Raw genomic sequence first — 24,260 nt, 5'->3', positions numbered from 1 at the left:
CCAAGCTTGGTGTGTTGAGTGGCTGTTTCATGCTAAAAACTAGTTTCTGTACCTCAATTATGTTCAATAATTGTTAAAATGACTAAAAATTTTTACATAAAACTTTTAAAATTATTGAATAGTACAACCTTCTTGATATTTACTAAAATGTTAAGGAATTTAAGCCCTAAAACCGATTACTGTATTGGCGGACTAATACTACAGCTGGTGGGCAGCCAAATGCAGGCGAAAACATGTTGGGAAATTTTTTTAAGGAATTCGTTAACCGAGGGTTTGCTCGTTAAACGAAGCGAAGAATCTTATGGAAGGTAATTCGTTAACCGAGGCACTCGTTAACCAAGGGATCACTGTAAATCATAAAGAAAGAGTGAAAGCTTTTGAAAAAATTTGATTATTTACCTTCTGGACAGCATATATTGGACAGAATTTCTAATGCTAACTGTTGTGCTACGATGAGGCGTTCCAGGTCTTGTAGAGATGTGGAGGGCGTAGTGCCCTTGGCAACGCCCATATATTGTATAATCAATTGCAGAATATCAGTTTCAAGGACTGTTGATAAAAGTCTTAATACATGTTGGAAGTTGTTCCCGCTAGTTGTGCAGTATTCGATATTCAAAAGGAGACCTGCAAAAAAATATAATAATAATAATAATAATAAAAACATTAAGTGTTAAAACTGTTGAAAAATGGAGGTCTGGTCATAAAATATCCTTTTCTGGAAGAGCAGCATTATTTTATTTATATATATATATTTTTTTTTTACGGGGAATAGCCCACCCGGACACAGACCATTGACCCACATCGGGGCCCAGGGGGCGAAAAAATAAGAATAAAAGGAAATTAAAAATAGAAAAGATAATAGTTATATTAATCTACACCACAAAGATGCTGGAAAACCAGCTTTTTAAAGTGAGACAGATTGCATGAGTGTGGAAACACAGAAGGCAGCAGAGCATTCCACAGTTTGGCTGTGTGAGGGAAGAAGGATGTATTTTAATGGGTTATTCTAGTGTAACCAACATCTACAGAGCAACAGTGGGCACCGCGGGCAAGACGTGTTACGAGCCCACGGCCTTGCCAGCGGTACACAGGATGCCAAATCCACCGAAAATTGCCCGTTAAATTACCAATAAAAGAGAGAGTGAAGCAACATTGTGGCTAGGTAGTCCACTCTAATAAGAGACTAACTCACTTGGGAGTCCCATAAGCTCTTTAGTTAGGATCCTAGAGTCTGCCACAGGGAGGTACTACCACCTGGGAAGATATTGGAAGCATAATGTATTATGTAATGGTAGACCCTGCTGCCATATAGCATCACAAAAATTTTGACCAATTCCCAAATTGCTGATCTGATTTTCTGCCTCATTTACACATAATTGCAGGGTCTCAATTGTTTCCTTTACTGTTAACAACACAACATATATAACCTTTCTCACTCAAGATCCGTTTCATTTTTTCTATTCTTTTATTCTCCTATGATATTAGTTGACAATAATATTAAAGCGGGGCTTTTTAGGATGCGATCCTCTGATAAAGCCAATCTATTTGGCACCTTATTCTCCTCTAACTCCACCTTAGACAATTCCAACTCTACCCCTGCTCCTCCTACTGAGCCTATGCACTTTCCTATAATCTCCACTCGTTGGGTTACTGGTGTGTTATGCAATCTGGATGTGAGTAAGGAGCTGAGCATTAGACCAGACGGAATACCCACCGCATGTTCTGAGGGAGTGTGTTTAAGTTGTAGCCCCTGTGCTTGTTCGCCTGTTTTGCCTTTACCTCAAAACCCAAACTTTTCTTTCTTCTTGGAAGCATGCCTCGGTTCAGCCCATCCCGAAGAAGGGTGACCATTCTAATTCCTCTAACTATCGCCCCATTGCCCTAACTTTATCCCTCTCTAAGATTTTTGAAACTATCTTAAACTCATATTTTCTCCATCACCTTGAACGACTTTCTCCTTTGTCAGATCACCAGTATGGCCTTTGCTAAGCGAGATCTACTGGTGATCTACTCCTTCTGCACCCATCTTTGGTCATCCTCTCTTAGGGATTAAGGGGAAACTTTTGTCGTGGCCCTCGACATCTCCAAAGCATTTGACATGGTATGGCTCAAGTCTTTGCTTTCTAAACTTCCCTTTTATGGTTTCTCTCCCCCTCTTTGTTCTCTAATTTCTAGTTTCCTTGAGAACCATTCCAGGAAGTTGTTGTCAAGGAATCGAGCTCTTGCTCTTTCTCTACCAATAGTGGTGCTCCACAGGGTTCTGTTCTTTCACCTACTCTCTCCTTCTTTTTATCAATGATTTACTTCACACTACAACTAATTCTATCCATTCCTATACTGATGATTCTACTCTTCATTCTTTTTCTCATTTTTCCCTTCCCCCAACTCTCAAACTAGAACTGTTTCTAGAAATTATATTGTTTCATCTATAACTGCAGATCTGTGCAGCATCTCCAAATGGGGAGGTAGAAACTTGGTTTAATTCAATAGCAATAAAACACAGTATTTACCAATCACACTTTCCAAAATGAAAGATTTCCCATCAATCACATTTGAGGACGCAATCATTTTGCCAAATAGATATGCTCGGCCTCAACCACTTCCTCTAATAAGTCAATGGAAGCCACACATCCACAACACTGTTAAAGCTGCCTCCCAAAAGTTGGAAATGCTGTACAGATGCTGTAGCTACTTCACTCCTGAGCAGTTGCTTCAAGTAAATAAGGGATTCATTTGTCCTAACCTGGAGTACTGCTCTCATATCTGGGGCGGCTCTTCTTCTGTCCAACTGTTAGATAGGGTGGAATCAAAGGCATTTTGTCTTATTAATTCTCCTCCTTTAGTTGATAATCTCTCTTCCCTTTCTCTTCACCGTATTGTTGCTTCACTCTCTCTCTTTTACAGGTAAGTACTTTAATGGGCAATGTTCGGTGGATTTGGCATCCTGTGTACCGCCGGCAAGGCCGTCGGCTCGTAACGCTCATCTTGCCCGCAGTGCCCACCGTTTCTGTGTGGATGTATGTCACACTAGAAAAACATTCTTCTTTCCTCACACAGCCAAACTGTGGAATGCTCTGCTTTCTTCTGTTTCCACACTTTTACTCTTGCCCCCCACCCCTTGTGGGTCAATGACCTGAGCCTGGGTGGGCTATTCCCTGTATTTAAAAATAAATAAATAAATAAATTAGATCACCCAGCCTAAAATAAGGGGCTAATGCCAAAGTTGCCCTTGCTCTACAGAAAGAAAGAATAGGGAAAGGCTAATCAGTTACCAGCATGACATAGTACTGGCTTCCCGAGTAAGTCATCTTCTAATACAATAGGCTGCCTGGAAAAGGGAATTAAGTCAAAAGATGGAGAAGAGAACTATAAAGTTCTATTTTTCACAGAAGGTCGAATTGAACACATAAGTTTGAGCCAGAAAATGCTGATTTACAACTTCAAAAATCATTTACTGTAATTAAAAAAAATTTAAACAATTTATTTGCATGATTTGGTCATTGCCTTGTAGACTTTTGGGGCACTATCTCAATCTTATCAATTTTATTGAATGTACTATTCATTCTCTAATGTTCCAAGTCGATTAACACTTATTTTTCTTTAACCCCTGGGCTTTGGGCTATGGTTGGCCTCCCCCCCCCCCACGCGGGTATATTCGGGAACATTAAAAAAAAAAATTATAGTCTTACAAATTGGCCATGCATGATATAGACAAGAAATAAATACATATCCCAATCACAAGTTGGCAACACGAGCTAGGAAGAATCGACACTGTTCGTGAAGTGGTGTGTGTGTGTGCGACGCAGTAGGAACAAGGTAAACAACCCTAATTTGTAGGCGGGATGCTTGTTTTACTATGTTATTACTATTTACCCCTTTAACTATCATTAATACTGCTCCAGTAATTAATCATGATACTAGACATATGCTTGGGGGCTGGAGGGTAGAAACACATGGTGAAACAAGTCAAGTCCAAAGGCGAGAATCTTACTGGGCAACATAATCCAGCCAGGCCCACCCTTTTCATTCAGATAGTCCAACGAAAGATCAAAACGTCATATGACATGACCAGAAGCTCTCCAGACACATGTCATATGTTGTGACCTGAAGCCTAGGGGTTAAAAAGATTAATTTGAAGGGGGGCGGGGATTAAATGGTATTGAACGCTGCTGTAATTTTAGTCCACTCCTTCCTCTTCCGATCACCGACTGCAAAACCTGTCAATTAGTCTTTAAAGATGTCTTCTCGCACCTTAAGTTAAGGAGCATTACTTTATGTTTGGCTATGAGATGGTCAGCACGTTGCAGATGACATAAGACTTCTGTTTACACTTGGAAGGTTTACCAACATGACTCTAAGTCATAATACAATAAAATGGAAATTGACAAGGAAAAAGCAGCCACAAAACAAATTATCCCTTATCGGCTACAAAATAATACTTGGATTGCAGTTCATTGGGTTACTGGAAATAAAGTAAAGTAAGTGACTTACATGTTGGTATGCCTGGCTCACACTTTCATGTACAAATTGGATGATTTTGTTATTAAGAAGATTTGTAACCAAGTAAAAGGGTTGGGTAACTATTTAATGGCTTGAATATGGTGGATACCTGCTGTCCCCAGGGACTTGATCTCACTCCCATTTACTGTATATATTGGCCTTGTTATTAATTATTCTTCAGTCTGCACTCACCCCTGAAAATGTGAATTACATGATAGCACTTGAAACTTCGTGTTTTCTTTTTTACTATGTGTGTCATTCATGAGTAAATTTTCTCAAAATTTGAAAGTGTGAATAGGTATTCAATATCATGCTAGAGGGGTAGAGGTATTTTTTATAATTTTAAATGCTCTTATTTACTGTCAACCACTCTTCTTTTTTATCTAAACTCTTCAATACCTTGTTCCTTGAAGGGCATCCCCTTCCTTGAAAGGTTGGATTATGTAAAACTTTTGTCTAAATATCTAGCTACCTTCAAGCAAAAATCTCACAAAAAATCGTGAAACATATACTACAGAATTCTTTATGATGGTCTGGCTGTGCTAGAAGAGAAGCAGTCACTACTAGCCTGCACTGAGTATGAAGAGTGGGTGAAAAGGATGAGAACTACCTCAGTAAGCATAAACACGAGGGAAAGAAACAAGAAATGAAAAAGGGTAAATTATAAAACCAGAACAGAATCATCAATATAAAAGGAATATGGAGGTTAAATTAACTTAGTAAATCACCAAGTTAAAGTACAAATATTGTAGTCTTAAAAAATAACCCTCACTGAAAGAAAACATCTCTTCACTTCTTCTACATGGCACTCCCTTGGGTGAACAAGGGAAACCAGTCTGCTACCTATGATACCTATTCACTTTATAATATACATCACATCTACTGCCTTCATTCTTCCAAGTCAGTAAACAATAACAACAAAGAACAGTACAATACCTGCAACTGTAGTGGCAAATTGCAGATCAACGGTCGATTCTGCTGGACGAGAGACAAAAGATATCAGGGAGTCTGCTGAGTGAATAACTGCAGAAATTGCTTTAGGATTGTTTTCTGACACACAAAGAAGGCATTCTGCAACAGCTAAAGCCAAAGTATAACCCCAGGAAGACGGATCTAGATGACGAAGAAGAATGTGAACCAAACCCTCTTGGTTAAATACACTCAAAGCTTCTTCACTGCACTCACTGCAATGAAAATATTTTGAGTTAGTCCTAATGATGCTTAAAAAATAAAAAATAAAACTAGGGTACTGTACAAATAAATAAAACAGTCTGTGCATGCTTTTCTTTTCAAATACAGTAGGCCCTAATTACCTCTACTTTACATTCTTGGAAAACCTCAAGTACATAAATTTCCACAAACTGAATTTGATTTCGTATGAAGAAAAAAGGGATTATGTGCCTAGTCTCAACACCTTGTTATATCCCCCAATATCTCCACCTTTCACCAGAGATAACACTTTAAAGGAGCTAAAATAAGAGATGAACATCACTCAATCCAACACAGTACGGTTTTATACTTTACATCATCATCACCAGCTGAAGTGCAACTATCTACAGTACTGTACAGGTATAACAAAATCAAATAAATTACTGCCATTTCCAAGGGATGTTATTTTTTCAATCACAGCACAGCAAAATATGTGACTGTAGTTGCCTACTCTTTTCACAGAGCCACCTGGAGAAAGGTATTAGGTCAGAAATTGCTGAATGACTCATTCCTTTATGGCTTAAGGTGAAAAGGGAAGTTCAGTAAAGCCTCCGATTACAACAGTTCGACCAACAACTTTTCACATTTAAAACCCTAGTTAATTTAGGACCCAATTCAATTTACGTCTTTATTTCATTCGTATTTACGAACAAAATATAATAAAAATAAAATAAAATTACATTTTCATATAAATAATAACTAAATCCCGATATGTATTATAAAAAAAAATTACTGTAAAAAAATTAAGAGCGCCTTGTGCAAAGAAGCTGCCTTGCTAATGAGTGGTAACCAACAGTCGGAACTTGGCGGGCCTTTTCTTTTCACGCATCTGGAACAGGAACAGGAGAAAAACTTTCTCAGGTTTCTCACAGCATTTTTGCATCCCTATTCAGCATGAGCAAGAGAGCAAGTGATGGTAGTGTTGTTTCAAAAGCTAATAGAAAGTTTATAAACTTAGTTGAGAAACTAGATGTTTTAAAACAATATGAAAAAGGTGAGAGGTCTGTGGATATAATATGGAGCAAGCAATGAACATATTTTCTGAAGTGGATCCATTGACAGAACAAAGCATTAAAATTTAGATAAATGCAAATGACCTCTACATAAAGATGTATAATGAGAAAAGAAAGCAGCTGTGCAAGGTTCTTTCGACAGCTTTATTATTCGAAGGCCTAAACCATCAACTTCAGCTACACCATCAAATTCAGCATCATAAGCAGCTTTAACATCAACTTCAGTTTCAGTAACAGTTTCAGCAACAGCTTTATGAGAAGCTACAGCCTCAGCCAGAGTTGAACCTGATGACTTCGTCATCTGAGTAAAAACTCGCACAATATTCATTGCCTGTCTTTATGTTTTAGAATTTACCACCATTGGTGAGTAAAATCAAATACTTATTCAGTAATAAACAATAATGAATCTTTTGTACATATTCTTAAGATAAATGACTGTTTCCTTGAGTGCGCACGTACCGTATACATTGGCGTTCCACTATCAGTCTCACTTTTTCTTTAATATCAGTGGTTACTTCTACTGTACATTAAATAACATTAATTAAAACATACATATTTTTTACATTAATTTAACTACAACAACAAACAGGGTCTTATTTTCTTCAGTTTTAGGTGGATAACTGACATTATGGGTGTAAACACTGACAACAACGCCGTCTCTTATCCTCTTGTGTGTTTTAATATTCTACATACAGGTATTATTAATGAGCTGTATTGTTCATTTTGCATATAGAAACATTAATTCAATCAAATACATATTCAGTAATAAACAATAATGAATCTTTTGTACATTTCTTAAAAAGATAAATGACGCGGTATCCTTAAATGCGCACGTATATGTTGGCGTTCCCAATCCATCTCTTCTTTTTTGCTTTGCCATTAGTGGTTAGCTGTTCCATTTATTAACATTAAATAACATTACTTAAAACATATATGTATATTAATTTTTTTTACAATAATTTTATTACAGCTACAACCAGGATCTTATTTTCTACATTTTCTCGCGTAGACTATTGTCCCGGACTCCCGGATGTAAACACAAAAGAAAACAATGGCGTCCCATCTCCTCTTGTGTGACCATATTATTATTCATTTATATTGTATAAGGTGCATTCAGAAACATTAATTAAAGAATATAGTTTGCAATTTTCATTATTTGTATTGTTTTTGGGGGAAAAGAGAGTAAAAAGCCACAAATAAGATATGAAAAGGTCACACTTGGGAATGCATCTCATTATTATTGCTTTATTTTAATGGTAATTAATGATTTGCGATAAGACGATTCACCTTACACTGCAATATTGGAGGACACATTACCATCGTTATTCGAGGCTTTACTGTATGTGTTTTTTATATCTTAATCCCTTCAGTATACAGTACTGTAGTATCATACTCTTGTTGTGTGGCACCGAATATATATTGTGAGGTAATTACCTTACCTGTTCAGAGGTAATTACTCTGCTTGTTCAGTAGGTATGGCTATATTTTATATTACTTTGTTCCTGTATGTAATAATTGTTTAATATGTTACATATGTTGATTTATAATATGTAAGTATTAAACAAATCAGCCTATATTGTGTATTAGGTTGGTAAAATATGTATTAGCTTGGGAAAACAGTGTGAATCAAGGGTCCACTAGCTCAGCCGGTGAGTGAGAAGCGACATATAAGCTTGGCTGGCATTATAGTATGGTCATCATGTCCTGGTACAGTTGGTTTGGACTCAGGATATATGTATATGGAGATAGTGGAACATTCTTTTGTACTGTTCAAGTGTATGGTATGGCTGAGTTTATGGTTTAGGTTAATTTAGGCTGTGGTTGTTTGTATTTAAATTGTTCTATTTCTTGTCTTCGTAAATACAGTAAGTCCTCGCTTAACGTCGCCCAGCTTAATGTTGTTTCGGTACTACGTCGCTTTGCGTTGTCACGGACTACTTTCTATGGCGCATCACCCGCTCTTGTCTGGCCGCGCTATGCTCTCTCGGATCGGCGCGCTGCCCTCACTGGCGTAACGTCACAGCGTCCCCAAGCGACACCAGGCCAGTCTCTGTTACGACTTCACATCATTCGTGTGTGCTTAAGTGCTTTTGCTCTAAAATTGTACTCTAACCATTCAAAATGGCTTCCAAACGCCCATCAAGTGCTACTGATGCTAGTGTAGTGAAGAGGCAACATAAAACCATTACCCTTGCTACAAAAATGGATATATTAACCCGATTTGAAAAAGGGGAACGTGCTGTGGACATAGTCGCTGTGCTTGATCTAGCCCCCACAACGGTGAATACTCTCCGGACCCACGCTGACAAGATTAAGGTTAGTGCTGGAAGTGGTTCTTCTCTTAGTGCTACGAAGATGACTCGTACTAGAAGCAATGTGATAGAGAAGGTGGGAAAGATGCCGGCAATGTGGATGGAGGACCATAACAAATGCAATGCACCTGTGAACCTTATGGTTATCCAGCATAAGGCCAGATCCTTGTTTGATGACATGAAGGAAACAGAGGGTGAAGGATCGAAGGAAGAGACCTTTATGGCCAGCAGACACTGGTTTCAACGATTTAAGCGCAGGTATAACTTCCACAACTTAGGGATGACTGGTGAAGCTGCCAGTTCAGATATGGTTGCTGCCGAGACATTCCCACCAGATTCAAACGGAGTGTTCAGCAAGGAGGCTACTCATCAAAGCAAGTCTTCAATGTGGATGAGACTGGTCTCTTTTGGAAGAGGATGCCTGAGAGGACCTATATCTCCAAGGAGGAGAAAAGAGCACCAGGTTTTAAAGCGGCAAAAGACCGCTTGATGCTGTTGCTTGGCGTGAACGCTGCCGGTGACTTCAAGCTGAAGCCTATGCTGATTTCTCGTGCTGTCAACCCACGGGCCCTGAAAGGTTACTCTAAGAATCACCTTCCTGTGATCTACAAGGCAAACAAGAAGGCATGGATAACTGGCGCCATATTTAGCTAGTGGTTGAATGTGTACGCCGTCTCTGCACTAAAGGAATACTGTGCCAAGGAGAACCTTGACTTCAAAATTCTTCTCATCGTTGACAATGCTCCAGCTCATCCTCCCAATCTCGACGACTTGCATGACAGTGTAAAAGTTGTATTTCTGCCTCCCAACACGACAGCACTGATGCAGCCTATGGACCAAGGCATCATCGCCGCATTCAAGGCGTATTATTTACGCCATACCATGGCCCAGCTGCTCAAGGCTACAGATGGAGAAAATAAACCTACGATCCGAGAATATTGGCACGGTTTCAACATTCTTCACACAATTGACAACATTGGCAAGGCATGGGAAGAGGTTTCACAAAGTTGCCTGAATGGTGTGTGGCGTAAACTGTGGCCCGAGTGCGTCAACAGTTTTACGGGATTCACGGACTTAGTCCCAGCTGTGAATAGGGACATTTTCAACTTGGCCTGCAACAACTAACAGAACACAGTCCCGTTGAAGTGACGACGAAGAACCTCAATGAATGCTAACATCCAAGAGGATGGCAGAATCATTCAACATGTTCCAGCAAGCAATGCAAATCCTTCTAGATGACGACGCAAACAGAGAACGTAGCTCAAAGGTTCAACGCAACATTGATGACAGTCTTGGTTGTTACACTGAGATCTATAAGGAGAAGAAGAGTAGCACCAAGCAGTCAACACTGGATTATTTTCTTTTATCGCGGGACGGAAGAAGGAACTTTTTCACAACAGCCAGCAGCTGAGGAGGAGCAAACAACAGCCGAGGTGGAGCAAACATCAATGGAGGAGGAGCAAGCAGCGGCGGAGGAACTCCAGTCAGAGCAGGAGGCAGCCGCAGTCTCAGTGACTCACTACCCTCCTCCTCCTCCCCTCCCGCCATCCTCTTCCTTCGCTCCACTACCCACCACACACTCGCTCTACCACCTCTGCCCATCAGTGAGTACCAATACAAACTTAGTACTGTAGTTCTATATAGAGTACTGTATATACACTATTTTCTATAGAAATGGCAATGATTTTCTGTATATGTAATGTTTTTCATGGGGCAAAGGGAGACTGAGGAATGTAACTCCTGTATTTGATCTATTTCCTATGGGGAAAATTGATCCGCTAACGTTGATTTGCATAACTTCTCGTTTTTAGGAACATAACCCTGACGTTAAGCGAGGACTTACTGCACGTTCCTAATTTTATTATAATACAAAATTATGCAGTGCATGATTCCTCCTCAATATGAGTTACTCTCAGGGTTATTAAGAACCTGGCAGGTATAATATTAAAGTACGGTAAGTACAGTGTTTACCCTGCTTGTTGCTGTGACCACTAGTGGAAGGGGTTTGTTTCTTTATGTGTTCACGATCAAGCTTCACCTCTTATTTGACAAGTGGAAAATTGTTGATTAAGAGGAGTGATGACATAACACTCTTATAACGGATGAGGTATGTTCTTGAGGCCAGTCCACTAAACGAATAATAAGTTAAAAGTGGTCACTATAACATGGTATTTATACAGATGGGTTTTGTTTAACAGCAAAATTAATCAAAATGATAAATAAATGCCTTCAATGCTATATTTTTCTAACAGAATGACTAAATAATGATTAAATGTGACAAAATAGGTCTTAAACATTAGAATAAAGTTGGTTACTTAGAAATACATGTGATTTTCCAATGCCATCTTTGTATGAAAAGTAAACATTAAGCAGTAAGCAAATGGCACCAGTGCAACAATAAGAAAAAATGGCTGTCGCAATCAGTATAAGTGACAACGCTTAACTTAAGAACATAAGGAGTCTGCAATAGGCTGGTTGGCCTGTGCATGGCAGCTCCTGTCAAAAGTTACTTCCACTCTCTATCATCCATGAATCTATCTTGCCTCCTTTTAAAACTTTCCAGCGTTCCAGCACTTACTACAAAGTTGCTAAACTTGTTCCACTCGTCTACTTTGTACATTAAAAAGAAGACTTTGTGCTTTACCACCACTGCCTTGCTCATACTGAACACCCACTCCTCTTTTCTGGCAGTGGTATGAGACGAGAGACAGCAGCAACTCCTAGGAAGACGGACCAGGCTGTGGCCCATCCTCCATTTATCAACACATTCACATCCAGGCCATTTCTTAAGACATAATAGGCATAAAATGTTCACAAAACAAACATTGATGGTGAATATGAAGAGACCTACTGCGACACAACTGACACGAATCTTGGCGGACTATAAACAACAAAGATCACGGTGGACTTTATCCTTGGTTCTTCTCCACTAACGTTTGATTAATTTTTTTCTTGAATGATACTAAACTTACTAATATACAATATTTTTAACCCCCTTGCTCACTTTCCCGAGTACAATATACTGTATCGTTTGTAAATTTTTGAGGAAAAAACAAAATTATCCAGAGTTAGCTCGAGCCTCGAGTGTACTTGGTTTCACGGGCCCGAATATGTCCGTAGGCGCGTATGGTTACATTTTTCTGCAACAGATGGTGTGTTTATACCCCCTACAAATGATAGCCTCACATGTAAACACATGGTGACACCTACACAGGCTCCACATTTTGCTTCCTCCCAGACACCTTTTTCCCATTTGTCACTCGACCAATATGAGTTCAAATGATGAATATGATAGTGACAATTGTACAGACATTGAAGAATCAGGTATAGTGATACACAAGAGGATGAACTTTCCTCATCAGATGAGTAATGCCTCTGTACTGAAAGAAGTCTCATTTATCTATGATTATATAATTACTTTGTTTACAGTTATGTAAGAGAATGTATTATATAATATGTTTTTGTTTGTGATTTTTTGACAACCTTTGTATGAAAAAATTCCACAACCGAAGAATATTGTTAGAAAACTGATACTGTAGTAATTTTAAGGTGCTCATTTTCCTTAGATTTTTTTAAGGGGTTAAATGAACATCTTTTTCACAAAGGCTTTGTTAAAAGAGGTATGCTAGCACAGTACCTCCATATGACTTACCAAAGATTCCAGAGAAGATGTGTAGCTTGTACAAAAGTGTTGGTCATGGGGTCAACATCCCTTGCTGCAGGTTCCCCAAGATCTGTGGTTGAGGGTGTCCAGGCTTCCCGGTATTCTTGAAGCAACTCGGCTAAAGGTGACAACACATCTTGTTGCACCATTTCTTCAACAACCTCATCTGATCCACCAGCACTAATGTTTCTGATAATATAAACAACAGTCATTACTAGAAGGACAAGTCATTTAACTTTCATACTTAACAATTGATTTTTTCTTGATTTTTTAAAGTTTTTTACCACAGTGGTGCAGAGTAATCAGAACCATGAACAAACACTTTCCTCCTTCATTAGCTGCCATTCATTCCCTCTTCTGTCAAAAGAGGGACAGAGCCTGAGCTTTTAATCATCTCTTTTTATAGTTACCGTTGCTTTTGAAGATTTTTTTTTAAATAGGTCCTAACCACTAATGTCAAGGTCACCTGGTCCTACACCAATGATTCAGTGAGTATATTGAGCTGCCTAATAAAGGATATCTGGCCACGCAAGGTCACAGCCTTATTCATATTATATGTACCGGTATGAATTTTTATTATTAATATACAACTAGGTCTTAAAAATGATCAGAGGATATGAATCTGGAGTGCATAAATTAATATTGCATAAATTAATACAGTACTGAACAAAAATGTTGATGAACCAATGAATAAAGCAAAACTCCCATAAATACTGTATAGAAAGCTTACCTCAGAGCACCTGCAGCAACTAGTCTAACCTCTGTACTTGGATCTTTCAAAAGAGCGGCCACTTTTCCGACTATCATGCTGCTCATAATGGCAGAAAGAGTCTCTTCCTCCAAAGCAAAGGAAGCAAGGGTGTTGAGACCACTGATACGTTCCTCCACCACTGTACTTGAGAGCTAAAAGTAAACCATCAACTGTTAATAACACAATACAATCTCTCCTCTACTTACGACGGGGTTCCGTCCCGACAACCCGGTCATAAGTTGAAAAAGTGAAAATAATACATAGAAATTCTAAAATGAAATACAGTACAGTAAAAGTAATCAATAATGAAAAATTAATAAAGTGTTACTGTGCACTTACCTTTCATATAGTCAACTGAATGCACACTGGGCCTCAATAATTTTTTAATTAAGCATGTAGACTACATTGATTGGATGAAGCAGAGGAGGAGACAGGGCTGGGTGGGTCATCACGTTCACTTTCTTCAGACAGGCTAACATACTTGCTTGTTGAAGGTATTGGATCATCTTTAGGGAGTGAAGAGGCAGCAGTAGTGGGGAGTGAAGAGACAGCAGTGGGGGACTTCTTAAAAAATACGTCCAATTTAGACTGCACAGTTTGCCTTTTCTTTTCATTGTATATCTCCCTGTAGCAAGCAAGTGCATCTTGGATCAGTCTGTCAACTTTTGCAAAACGCTCAACATTTTGATCCATTTCTTCAAACATTTGCATCTCCTTATTAATAGTAGCAAATGCCTCTGCCAGTTGTTTCACTGGAAACTTTTGGGGGGTGCAGGTTCGTCTTCTACATTTTGTCTCTCTTCTTTCTCTGCAATTTTCTGTGCATCCAGTTCAATAAGATCCTCGTTACTGAGCTCTTCTGCTAAACTTTCCACCAACTGTTCAACATCTTCATTATCAATTTCTAACTCCAGCTGTTGACGAATCTGCACTAGTCGACAATCTCTCTTCCCTTTCTCTTCGCCGCAATGTTGCTTCACTCTCTCTCTTTTACAGGTACGTTAACGGGCAATGTTCGGTGGATTTGGCATCCTGTGTACCGCCGGCAAGGCCGTGGGTTCGTAACACACGTCTTGCCCGCGGTGCCCACCGTTTCTCTGTGGATATCGGTCACACGAGAATAACCCGTTATAGTACCTCCTTCTTTCCTCACACAGCCAAACTGTGGAATGCTTTGCCTTCTTCTGTGTTTCCATGCTCTTACAATCTGTCTCACTTTAAAAAGCTGGTTTTTCGGCATCTTTGTGGTGTAGATTAATACAGTATAACCTTTTTTTCTATATTTTCAATTTCTTTCTTTCTTTTTTTTTCGTTGTTCGTTTGACCTGTGCCCGGGTGGCTAATTCCGTAAAAAAAAAAAAAAAAACTAACCACATTTCTGTTGTACATGGAAACTACTAACAAAAGAGGTAAATATTCGTTTTAGGTCAAACATGGAGTTTCATATACTGTATCGATCTATACAGGGTGAAAACAAAAACCAAACACTAACAGGTATTTTATTGCATTTCTGGCACAAATGTACATTTTTTTTGAGTATTTTAACTAATAAAACCTCCACAAATACCAACAATATTGGTTGTTCAAACTGGGCAGTGGGGGGAAACTTAGGGCAAATACTAAATAGAACACCAAGGAAGCCTTTTTTTTTGCACTCCCCTACATCCTTGTGTAAGGTGAAGCGCAGAAGCATTTACAGCGTCCAACAGGGAAACATGCTAAGTTCATGCTTGCCTTTATGTCTCATAAGTTAAGGGCGTAGAAGCCTGAAGAGTCAGTGGTTTATGTCATCAAGTTAATGGAAGCTCGAACAACTCCCTGAATACGAATTCGCAACTTTCGACTTACAACAGGTACCTAATTTACTGCTAGGTGAACAGGGACTAATGGGGGCAAGGAAGTAAGTCCAAACAACTTCCACCGGCCCGGGAATCAAACCCATGACATCTCGCTTGCGAGGCAAGAACGGTACCGCTTCTACCACTGGTCCCCCAAAACCTTAAGTAATTTGCAAAAAAGGTTAAAAATACGGTAAAGTCTGAGAACACCAACGGAAAAAATTGTTTGACTTCGTTCATTTTTTCTGCAATGTTCTTATCATTATAAAAGAGGCAACATTTACTAGAACCTGACCTAACCAGCCAAAAGAAACCTAACTAACTTCCTACTGAGCCAATCAGAGCGCACTCACAGTAAAATAGCATTAGTATGTACTTAACCGGTCACAGCAAAATATCCTCGCAATGATCTTCAAGAGTGAAGTGCTTCCCCATATGGAGTACTGTCACTCCGTCTGGTCCCCGAGATATGCTAGGGACTGTCAGTTGGTTGAAAATTTTCAAAGGAGGGCCGCCAGACTGGTGCCTGCACTTCGGCACCTCAGCTACCCCGAGAGATTGGAGCGCCTGAACTTGCTTAGCTTATACTAGACGGGCAAGGGGGAACCGAGTTGAGGTGTATAAGCATCTCAAGGGGCACTACTCAATCGACAAGGGGTCACAGTTCAAGACTGAAGAAGCCGCAAGTCCAGAAAACCGTGAGGGCAAACTTTTTCAGAGTGAGAGCTGTGAACTCTTGGAACAATCTACCAGAAAGTGTTGTGACGGCACCGAGTGCGACCTATTTCAAGACCAGATTTGACCAACACTGGAGCAGGTTCAGATACATTCAGGAGCCGGTGCATGTCCAGTGCTTGCCAACAGTGCGTAACATAGGGTTGCCATACGTCCGTATTTTCCCGGACATGTCCTCCATTTAGGTCTCGAAATCTTCATCCGGAAGTAATTTTTAAAATTCTTCAAAAGTCCGGAATTTCAGTCCATCATTTTCTCCACGGAAAAAAAACATGAAACTGTAATGACGAAAGAGAGAGACTGAGAGAGAGGGGCGGTGAAAACCGTAGAGATTTCGTTCAGTTTTCGTCAGCTGATAAGTCACGTGTACGCCTGTACGGTGTTGTCAACTTAGCTGCTAGCAAATTTTGGGTAGCATGTAGTGCCATGTACTGCTTTTCCTTGTTCTTCAGCCACGCGCATTATTAAATTTGTTTTTGTATTTAGCGCTATTAGCCATAAATGAAATGTTGAAAGTATACCATATTTTTCTTATGGCTTTTTTACACTGTAGCCTTTGTTTTTCTTGTCCTGCATTTAAGGCATTTTAGCAATTTTCAACCATAATCTTGATGTGCATAGGCACATCAAGTCACACACACACAGTGGGGGAAGAAGACTGCAGCTAAGGGAATGAAGATATTCAGCCTTAAGCAAAGGTAATTTTTTTAGTATTTTTAAGATTTCTTTCCCATGAATGTTGTATATTAGCCTACATTAAAAACACAATGCAATACAGTACACCGATACTGGTATATATATATTATTAATGTTATGCAAATAGCAAAATTAATTGTCACGGCTGCTTCAAGGTTACATAGCGCCAAAGTGTGTGCTGGGGGAGGATGTCTTCTGGAGCGTCCTATTTTATTGTTCAGCCATGCCAGCCCTATAGCCTAACAGAGACGTGACCGGTCGCCCCAGAGGCTAAAGAGCCATCAGTGGTCAAGAGGGTAGAGTAACAGTAAATAAATAATCCTGAAAAGTTTCACGTCAACCAATTTTATAATCATACTTAACTCAATATTTAACATAACCAGGTCATCTTGTATTCAACCTATCATATTAAATAGTATCTACCTATTAACCATAGCATACCTTCTCCCCCACCAGTCTGAGACCAGCGGTCGGGCTGCTACTGAGACCTGGCTCATCTATCGTGGCGGCGCCGTTATTTGACACTCCAATGGGGTTGTACCGTGCCCCACGCTGCCGCCGATGCTTCATTTTACCCATTGTGGTTGTCTTATTAATCAAATAAAGAGTTTACAAAATGAATTTACGGCCTGGTTCACAAGTAACGTCACACTATGTCCACATCCCCCCGGTGCCTACCATGGGGGCCGCCATCATGTGACCTACGAACACATTTTTTTTATAACTACAGTATTTTATTTATGTAGTTTTCATAAATTATCTTTACATACGCAAATACAATTTAATAAATTCTCTTAAATGTTTGTAAATACTTAATTTAGATATGGTTAAAAAATATACGAACATACTGTAATTGGGTGTTGTTGAAAGTTTCACGGACAAATATTTTAATATGTAATAATTATGTATATATGTAAATTGTAAAATTTTAGATAAAAATAAATAAAAAGGTTCTAAAGCGCCACTGATCGGCCCGTTAGGAGCTTGGGCGATCGGTCACTTATCTATTACGCACTGTTGGCAAGTAGCCTACTGGACATGCACTAGTTCCTGAATGTATCTGAACCTGCTCCAGTTAGTGTTGGTCAAGTCTGGTCTTGAAATAGGTCACACTCGGTACCGTCACAACACTCTCTGACAGGTTTGGGTTTGACTTGACTTCGCTTGCAACCAGCCTCTGGAACTCCTTTTCAGCCCTTCTACACTCTACCTTTGCTTGGTTTCTGGCTCTTGCATACATCCTCCTGTCCTGCTCATCGCTTGACCCAACCCTTGTCTTGAATTTCTGGGTTTTCTTCTTAACTTTGTCGACCGCCGCATGGTTGATGTGTAGGGATCCCCTCGTATTCCTAGAGGCACTGGGTTTGGTTTGCGTTCTTGTGCCTTAATGAGTCAGGCCAGTGGATACCTCTCATCTTTTCCCTCATCCCGTTGTGATTTCCCATGTAATATTTGCACCTTGGCCTGACCTTATCTGTAACTAGGTGACAGTTAAATCTGAATGACAACATTATATGGTGACTGGTGCCAACTAGGGCAAGATGTTCCACCATACCCTCCTCGTTTGTTATGATGAGGTCTAGTGGCTTGGGTGTTTGCTCCCTTTGTAATGTGTCGGGTCTCTAACATGTTGGAACAGAAAATTATCTCTCAGAGTTTCTACAAAAAGAGTAGCAGGGCTATTCAAGTCATTTGGGGTGAACTCGTTTCTCCAGTCGGTGTCGCCATACTTAAAGTCCCCCATGATAAGGAGGTGGCTAGGGTTGAGCATTGCCGCATTGTCTATTAAGGCTCTTAAGTTCCTTTGATTTAGTGGGCCACAGTTTGGGGATCTGTAGATACACCCGACGATAAGTAAGGCCCCCCTTTAATTTAATTTTACATCACTTGGACTCTTCAAAAACGTCCTCTCCTGGCTGGCTCTAATGTCTTGCTTAACATAGATAACCACACCCCTCTTGCAAGTTTCTTGAGAAGGGTTCGAAAATGAGTCATATCCACCAGTAGATCTCGCCTTGCGAAAGTCATAATGGTGATCAGACAAAAGAGAAAAGCGTTCAAGGTGACGGAGAAATGAGAGTTTAAGATATTTTCGAAAATCTTAGAGAGGGATGAAGTTAGGGCAATGGGGCGATAGTTAGAGGGATTAGAAGGGTCACCCTTCTTTGGGATCGGCTGAACCGAGGCATGCTTCCAAGAAGAAGGAAAAGTTTGGATTTTGAGACAAAGGCAAAAGAGGCGAGCAATTCACAGGGGTCAGAATTTCAGAACATTAGGGGGTATTCCGTCAGGTCCATGCGCCTTACTCACATCCAACCAGAATAACACACCAGCAACCCAACGACTGGAGATTATAGGAAAGTGCATAGGTTCAGCAGGAGGGCCAGAGTTGGAATCGTCTAAGGTGGAGTAGCACGAAGAGCTGCCCCACCAAGGAAGCTGCCTCCCGTGAGGGGAGAGAGCAGGCTTCCCCACCCAGGAGGCAGTGTCCCAGGTGCAGGGAGGAGGGTGTGACGGCCTGGCATCCCGGTTGTCCTGGGAGGCCGCCTCCACCCACAACAGCAGTCACACTCAGTGACGCCAACACTGCCGGGTCGCCTCCATCGCCTGAAATCAACAGGCACAGTGACTCTCCTTCGTTAGCCAATGCAGGTCAGGTTATAGCCTGCCAAGTAAGTGTACCAGTGAACAATGGCAGTGATAGTGATAGCGATGGGGGTACCGTTTGCAGCGAACAGATCATATGAGGGTTGCTTTGATGTGTCTTGCGGCAAGGGAAGGATGATGCTGACCGATGTCCCCGTGTCAACGAGGAACTTCTTGCCGGAGATGCGGTCGGTAATATGCAGCAGTGAGATGCCTGAATATGCTGCCAGACTTTGAGTCACTAATACTAAGGGTAAATACTTAACTCTAATCTTAATTTCTAAGGGTCGCTGCCACCAGACCCCCTCTGGACAGCATGTAGCTCGTTAGGTAGCGTGCAAGAGTGGACTAGGCATTGGGTTAGGTTTTCCATTGACCAGATCGATAAGGGGAAAGAAGGGTGAAACCATAACATGTCTTAAATAATTTATTCCTTATAAAGCATACTGGTAAAAAACATACAATTGAATGGGTCTTCCTCAGAAGAACAACGAAAATGTTGGTTACCCAGATGGGCACCAGACGTCTTACATTAAAGGCGTGTCATCCACATACTTATTGCATAACAATCTGTGACCTCCTTACCTCGGTCATTCCTTCTTACACTATCCCTTAACACATCAGACTGCTCCACCTGTATGGAATATAGCACCGTCGGTTATCATACATAGTAGCACCATCTCAACACACATGTTACACTCCATACCTGCAGGTATGGGACTCCTTGTGACTTTTAGGTATACACAACAGGCGCCTCGTTCGCACACCGCCCTCGGTGGGTAAAGACGAGGGCTTCACCTAGAGACATACCAGTACTATTTCTACGCCTGGTATTATAGGTCGCTCCAAGTGACGACCGCAGAGTTTCTCACGGTCTCCTTATTTGTGACTACTCATTAGGAGTGGTGTGCTGGAAATCCACAGGTTCACAGTGGAGTGGCATAGCTGGGAGTAGTCACCACCTGTTGGGACGCTCATAGGGATAATGGCTGCCGGGCAGCAAGGCACTCCGACCGCATGGAACCTGAGGTGACGGTAGAACGGAGGGTACTGAGAACAGTGCCCTGCCGCTCGTCACCACGTAGGCCTACAGTTTCCAATCTTTAATTTTTACTTTTATTTCTTACGGCTCTCACCTGAACACTTTTCGGTATATTGTCACTCATGCCGTATAAACACATATTTTAATCCTAAATTACACACTAAGGTAAGGTCTTGGTTTGCTAGTTCGTGGGTAAATTCATTGGGTTATAATATCAACGCGGCACACCCGAGGCGGGTACATGACGCGCCTTAAAACAAAGGCTGAATGTTCATGGCGGGGGTGTATCAACTTCACTTAAAACTGTAATGAGGGATCCTCCTCTCACACATTGCACTATTTGAACACAGACATAAGATTCTCTGATCACTGTACCTGTCGTGGGTATATGTCACGTGAGGATACGAGGTGTATTAAGTTCATACTGACGCATACAAGATTATTTCCTTTCAAGTATAGTTTCTGGGTCACTTCCAACACCTCACATAGTTCTGATACATTTATCCTTTTTCCAGATCATTGTTCTCATGTATTTTCATATGATATCTGTGGAAGTTATGTTCGCTACACGTTCACAGACGTAAATAGTATGACCTTCAAACCCTGATCCACACTTAGTCCTACAGTACACTAGTCCGGCTCAACTGGACTTTAACATTCATCTTATGGATACCCTGAGTTCTCCTTAATGCTATGAATACATACAATTAATATGATATGACTGTGCCTGGGTACAAGACAACACATGGTCTAGTAACATTGAGTAGGTGAGTTATCCTTTAACAGTGTTTCCCGTTTTCTGAGGTTCTACAAGAGCGGTGGATTTGAATGTTATATAGCGTAATATGAATTAAATGGGGTTTTTAGGAATGACAATGATGTGCGCAGTACATGAAGTGACGGAGGTTGTGGCGTCTACCAATCCCGTCGATGTTGCTTCCTAGTGTAGTTGCAGGGAGCCTCACAGCATCTAGCATTAGCATCAAAAGGTTGATGGTACCAACAGAAGGTAGGCACACTGTGCTGGGGGCTGGCGGCCGCGTCTGGGGCAGGACGGGGATGTTGGGGTCGGTAGGACACAGTGCGTGGGGCAGGAACAGGAGCAGCAGCAGGCATGGAGGAGCAGAGCTGCTCGAGGGTGTCCAGCCTGTGGTGTAGAGACTGAAGCAGGTCCCTCATGTCTTGTGAGGGGGGGGTGTAACAACTAACAAGCTGCCACCAATGTGAGGGCGCGGGTTCCCTCTTTATCTACACCACCCTCATACTTACTTACTTCTCTTAGTCTTACTCTTACTCAGTTCCGTCACCTATTCTTTTGGTAGCATGGACATTCTTTTGGTAGCATGGTCGAGGGTCTAGGCGCATGGGTATGGTAATTCTGGTGCCAAGTCACTTGGATGGAAATAAAGGTAAAATACTGTGGGAGAAAGGAATACACCTAAAGTACTCTAAAAACAAGTTTATTAATATGCAATCAATGGGGAAAGATATTGTATTAAACATATAACTACCAGGCTCAACTCCTGGGCTTAGTGCAAACTCAGTCCCTTCTTCTTTACTCTTACTCACAACATTACTGGTGTTACATTACATGGCACTCATTGTAGATTATTTTACTCCACATATACGTTAATAATGACACTAGTATATACAGGGGTCCACTACCCAACATGGGATAATTATTTCCATCTAATTATCCCTAACATACATGTTACAACCCTCTCTGTGGACATACACTTCCAAGGAGTAACCCAGGGTAGAGCACTGGGGCTCACGCCCGTTGTTATTGTGGGGTAGCCAGACACATGACGGGTCTGGGGTCTGGCCCAACGAAGCCGTGGGTATGAGGGCCACTACTGCCACCATTTATGAGGGCCTGAGCTGCCACCATTTATGAGGGCCTCTGTGTGCCAGTAACAATTCCTTTTACTCTCATACTTATTACCATTGGTAGCGTGACGAGAGGAGGCTCGTGGGTAGATGTAATGATAGTATCAAGCAATAGGGAAGAAATAACGGTAAATACTGTAGGTAAATAATAGACACAATATACAAATACAAAATTTATTTAAACATTAATATGAAATTAGGAGAAAGAATTTATTTGTACCAACAGACGAAATCTAGTACTAGGCCCTCAGGCTCAACATACTCACACCACTACTGGGTGGACATACTCAATAACACTTCCAACCCTACTGGGTGGACATACTCAATAACACACAACTCTTATAGTCACTTAGCACCATAAAGACCAGGGCAACTGCCACTACAACACTCAGTCGTCAGGGGTGATACTCAAGCAACAGCCATGGGGTCCAGCCACCATGGAGTACTTTCCGACGAACTCTGAAGATCCCAGTGGATTAATTCCACCACACAAATAGCCCTACTGAGTTAGACACTCATCCACCAATGATGGGGGCTGGTAGTGGTGTGTGGCTTGGTGATCCGGGGTCACCTCGCAGGCCGAGCGTTAGGGCCAGACGAGCCAGCTATGGGGGCTATAGGTAGTCTGAAGTGTCTGACGGCCGGGTCTCACGAAGGTAACTGATCCTACTGGACCTCGGACATCTCCCCAGACATAGTGGATACAACATCCACGCTACAGACACGGCCTAGGCTGCGTTAGGGACCTGTATGGATGAAGGGACGGGCACTCACTAACCGGTGACAACAACATCACGTTTCAGGGGACGTTAAAGACGTAAATATGACTTCACTCAGAGCATATCAACTACGTTACTGTAACACTTGCACAATCAACTATTAAATGGGTCAAATCACTTAAAGAAGGGCGAATTACAACACAGAGTGGAATGGCATACCTGTATGGATGAAGGGACGGGCACTCACTAACGGTAGAAATGCCCGCGGCGCCCTCACTCAAAACAGGCCAGGGAGTCCACCTACTTCTATTCCGATGAATTAATTTACTGTACACTCTGACGTTGAAACTGAGACTATGAACTCAGTTTCATTCCCTACTATTATCTTCACTAACAATGCTCTGACTCAGCTATCAAAAGCAAAATTAAATTGATTACAAAGGGTTGGATGGCAACAGGTCCCAACATACAGCGTCGGCTGTATGTTGGGCCGATCTTTGGTGAAGAGGATAAAAGAAAAGGAAAAGTAATCAGAGACGTGACCAATCGCCCAAGCGGCTAACGAGCCGATCAGTGGTGAAGAGGATAACAGGAGATAAAGTAAAAGTAAGACCTGACTGAATTACCCAGAATAGGCAAGCTATACTCCATGCTTTGTCAATAAATTTGTTAAACTAAAAAGGTGGAGTTACAGGAGAATAAGGTGCCAAAGAGATTGGCTTTATTTGGGGGAGAGTTGGCTATAGAGATATCAGGTCGGCAGTGGAGGAAAAGAGGGTGTACAGAAGTTATTACAGGCGTTTTTGGTTGAGGACCAGAAGAAGAGTTAGTTAGGTCAGCGTTTTTTATTTTTATAAAATTCCGCTTGGCCCTATGAAGAACAACTTTAAAATGATTCCTAGAAGTAATGAAAGAGGAGTGGGTAACAGAAGCAGATAGTTTCATAACTTGATACGGCCTGTCTCTCTCCCTACATGCAAGAGAAACAGGAGCGATCAAACCGACATTGTAAAGTGAAAGTTTTGGTAAAAGATGGGATAAATGCACTCATACCACCGAGTATAACCCCAGCAATGCTGTTAGCATATACCGAGGTGTCCCGAGTGGAAAAGCAACATTCATCCCAGGGAAAGTTGGAGAAGAATTCTCGCAAGGATTGTCAGTTTGCTTTCCGATAGTGCATATGTATAAGCTTGGTCTTGCGTCATCATCTGTAATTCTAAAGTGATAGTGTGACCTACTAAT

The 24,260-nt window shown here is 41.1% G+C and overlaps 1 protein-coding gene across 1 annotated transcript; it reads right to left on the bottom strand.

Annotated features, from left to right (window-relative positions):
- Window positions 1-399: 399 nt before the first annotated feature.
- On the bottom strand, window positions 400-17,410 carry LOC121860353 (HEAT repeat-containing protein 3-like; the record flags this gene model as incomplete). The annotated part of the gene is given in 5 exon segments (XM_042357452.1): window positions 400-624; window positions 5,437-5,684; window positions 12,687-12,887; window positions 13,429-13,601; window positions 17,160-17,410. Coding segments are annotated over 5 exon segments (985 nt in total), but the record flags the coding sequence as incomplete, so codon positions are not given.
- Between the last annotated feature and the right edge of the window lie 6,850 nt (window positions 17,411-24,260).

The sequence above is a fragment of the Homarus americanus genome, unplaced genomic scaffold, assembly GCF_018991925.1.
Source record: "Homarus americanus isolate GMGI-L3 unplaced genomic scaffold, GMGI_Hamer_2.0 scaffold48088, whole genome shotgun sequence".
Taxonomy (NCBI): domain Eukaryota; kingdom Metazoa; phylum Arthropoda; class Malacostraca; order Decapoda; family Nephropidae; genus Homarus; species Homarus americanus.
This window is presented reverse-complemented; position numbering and strand designations above follow the sequence as displayed.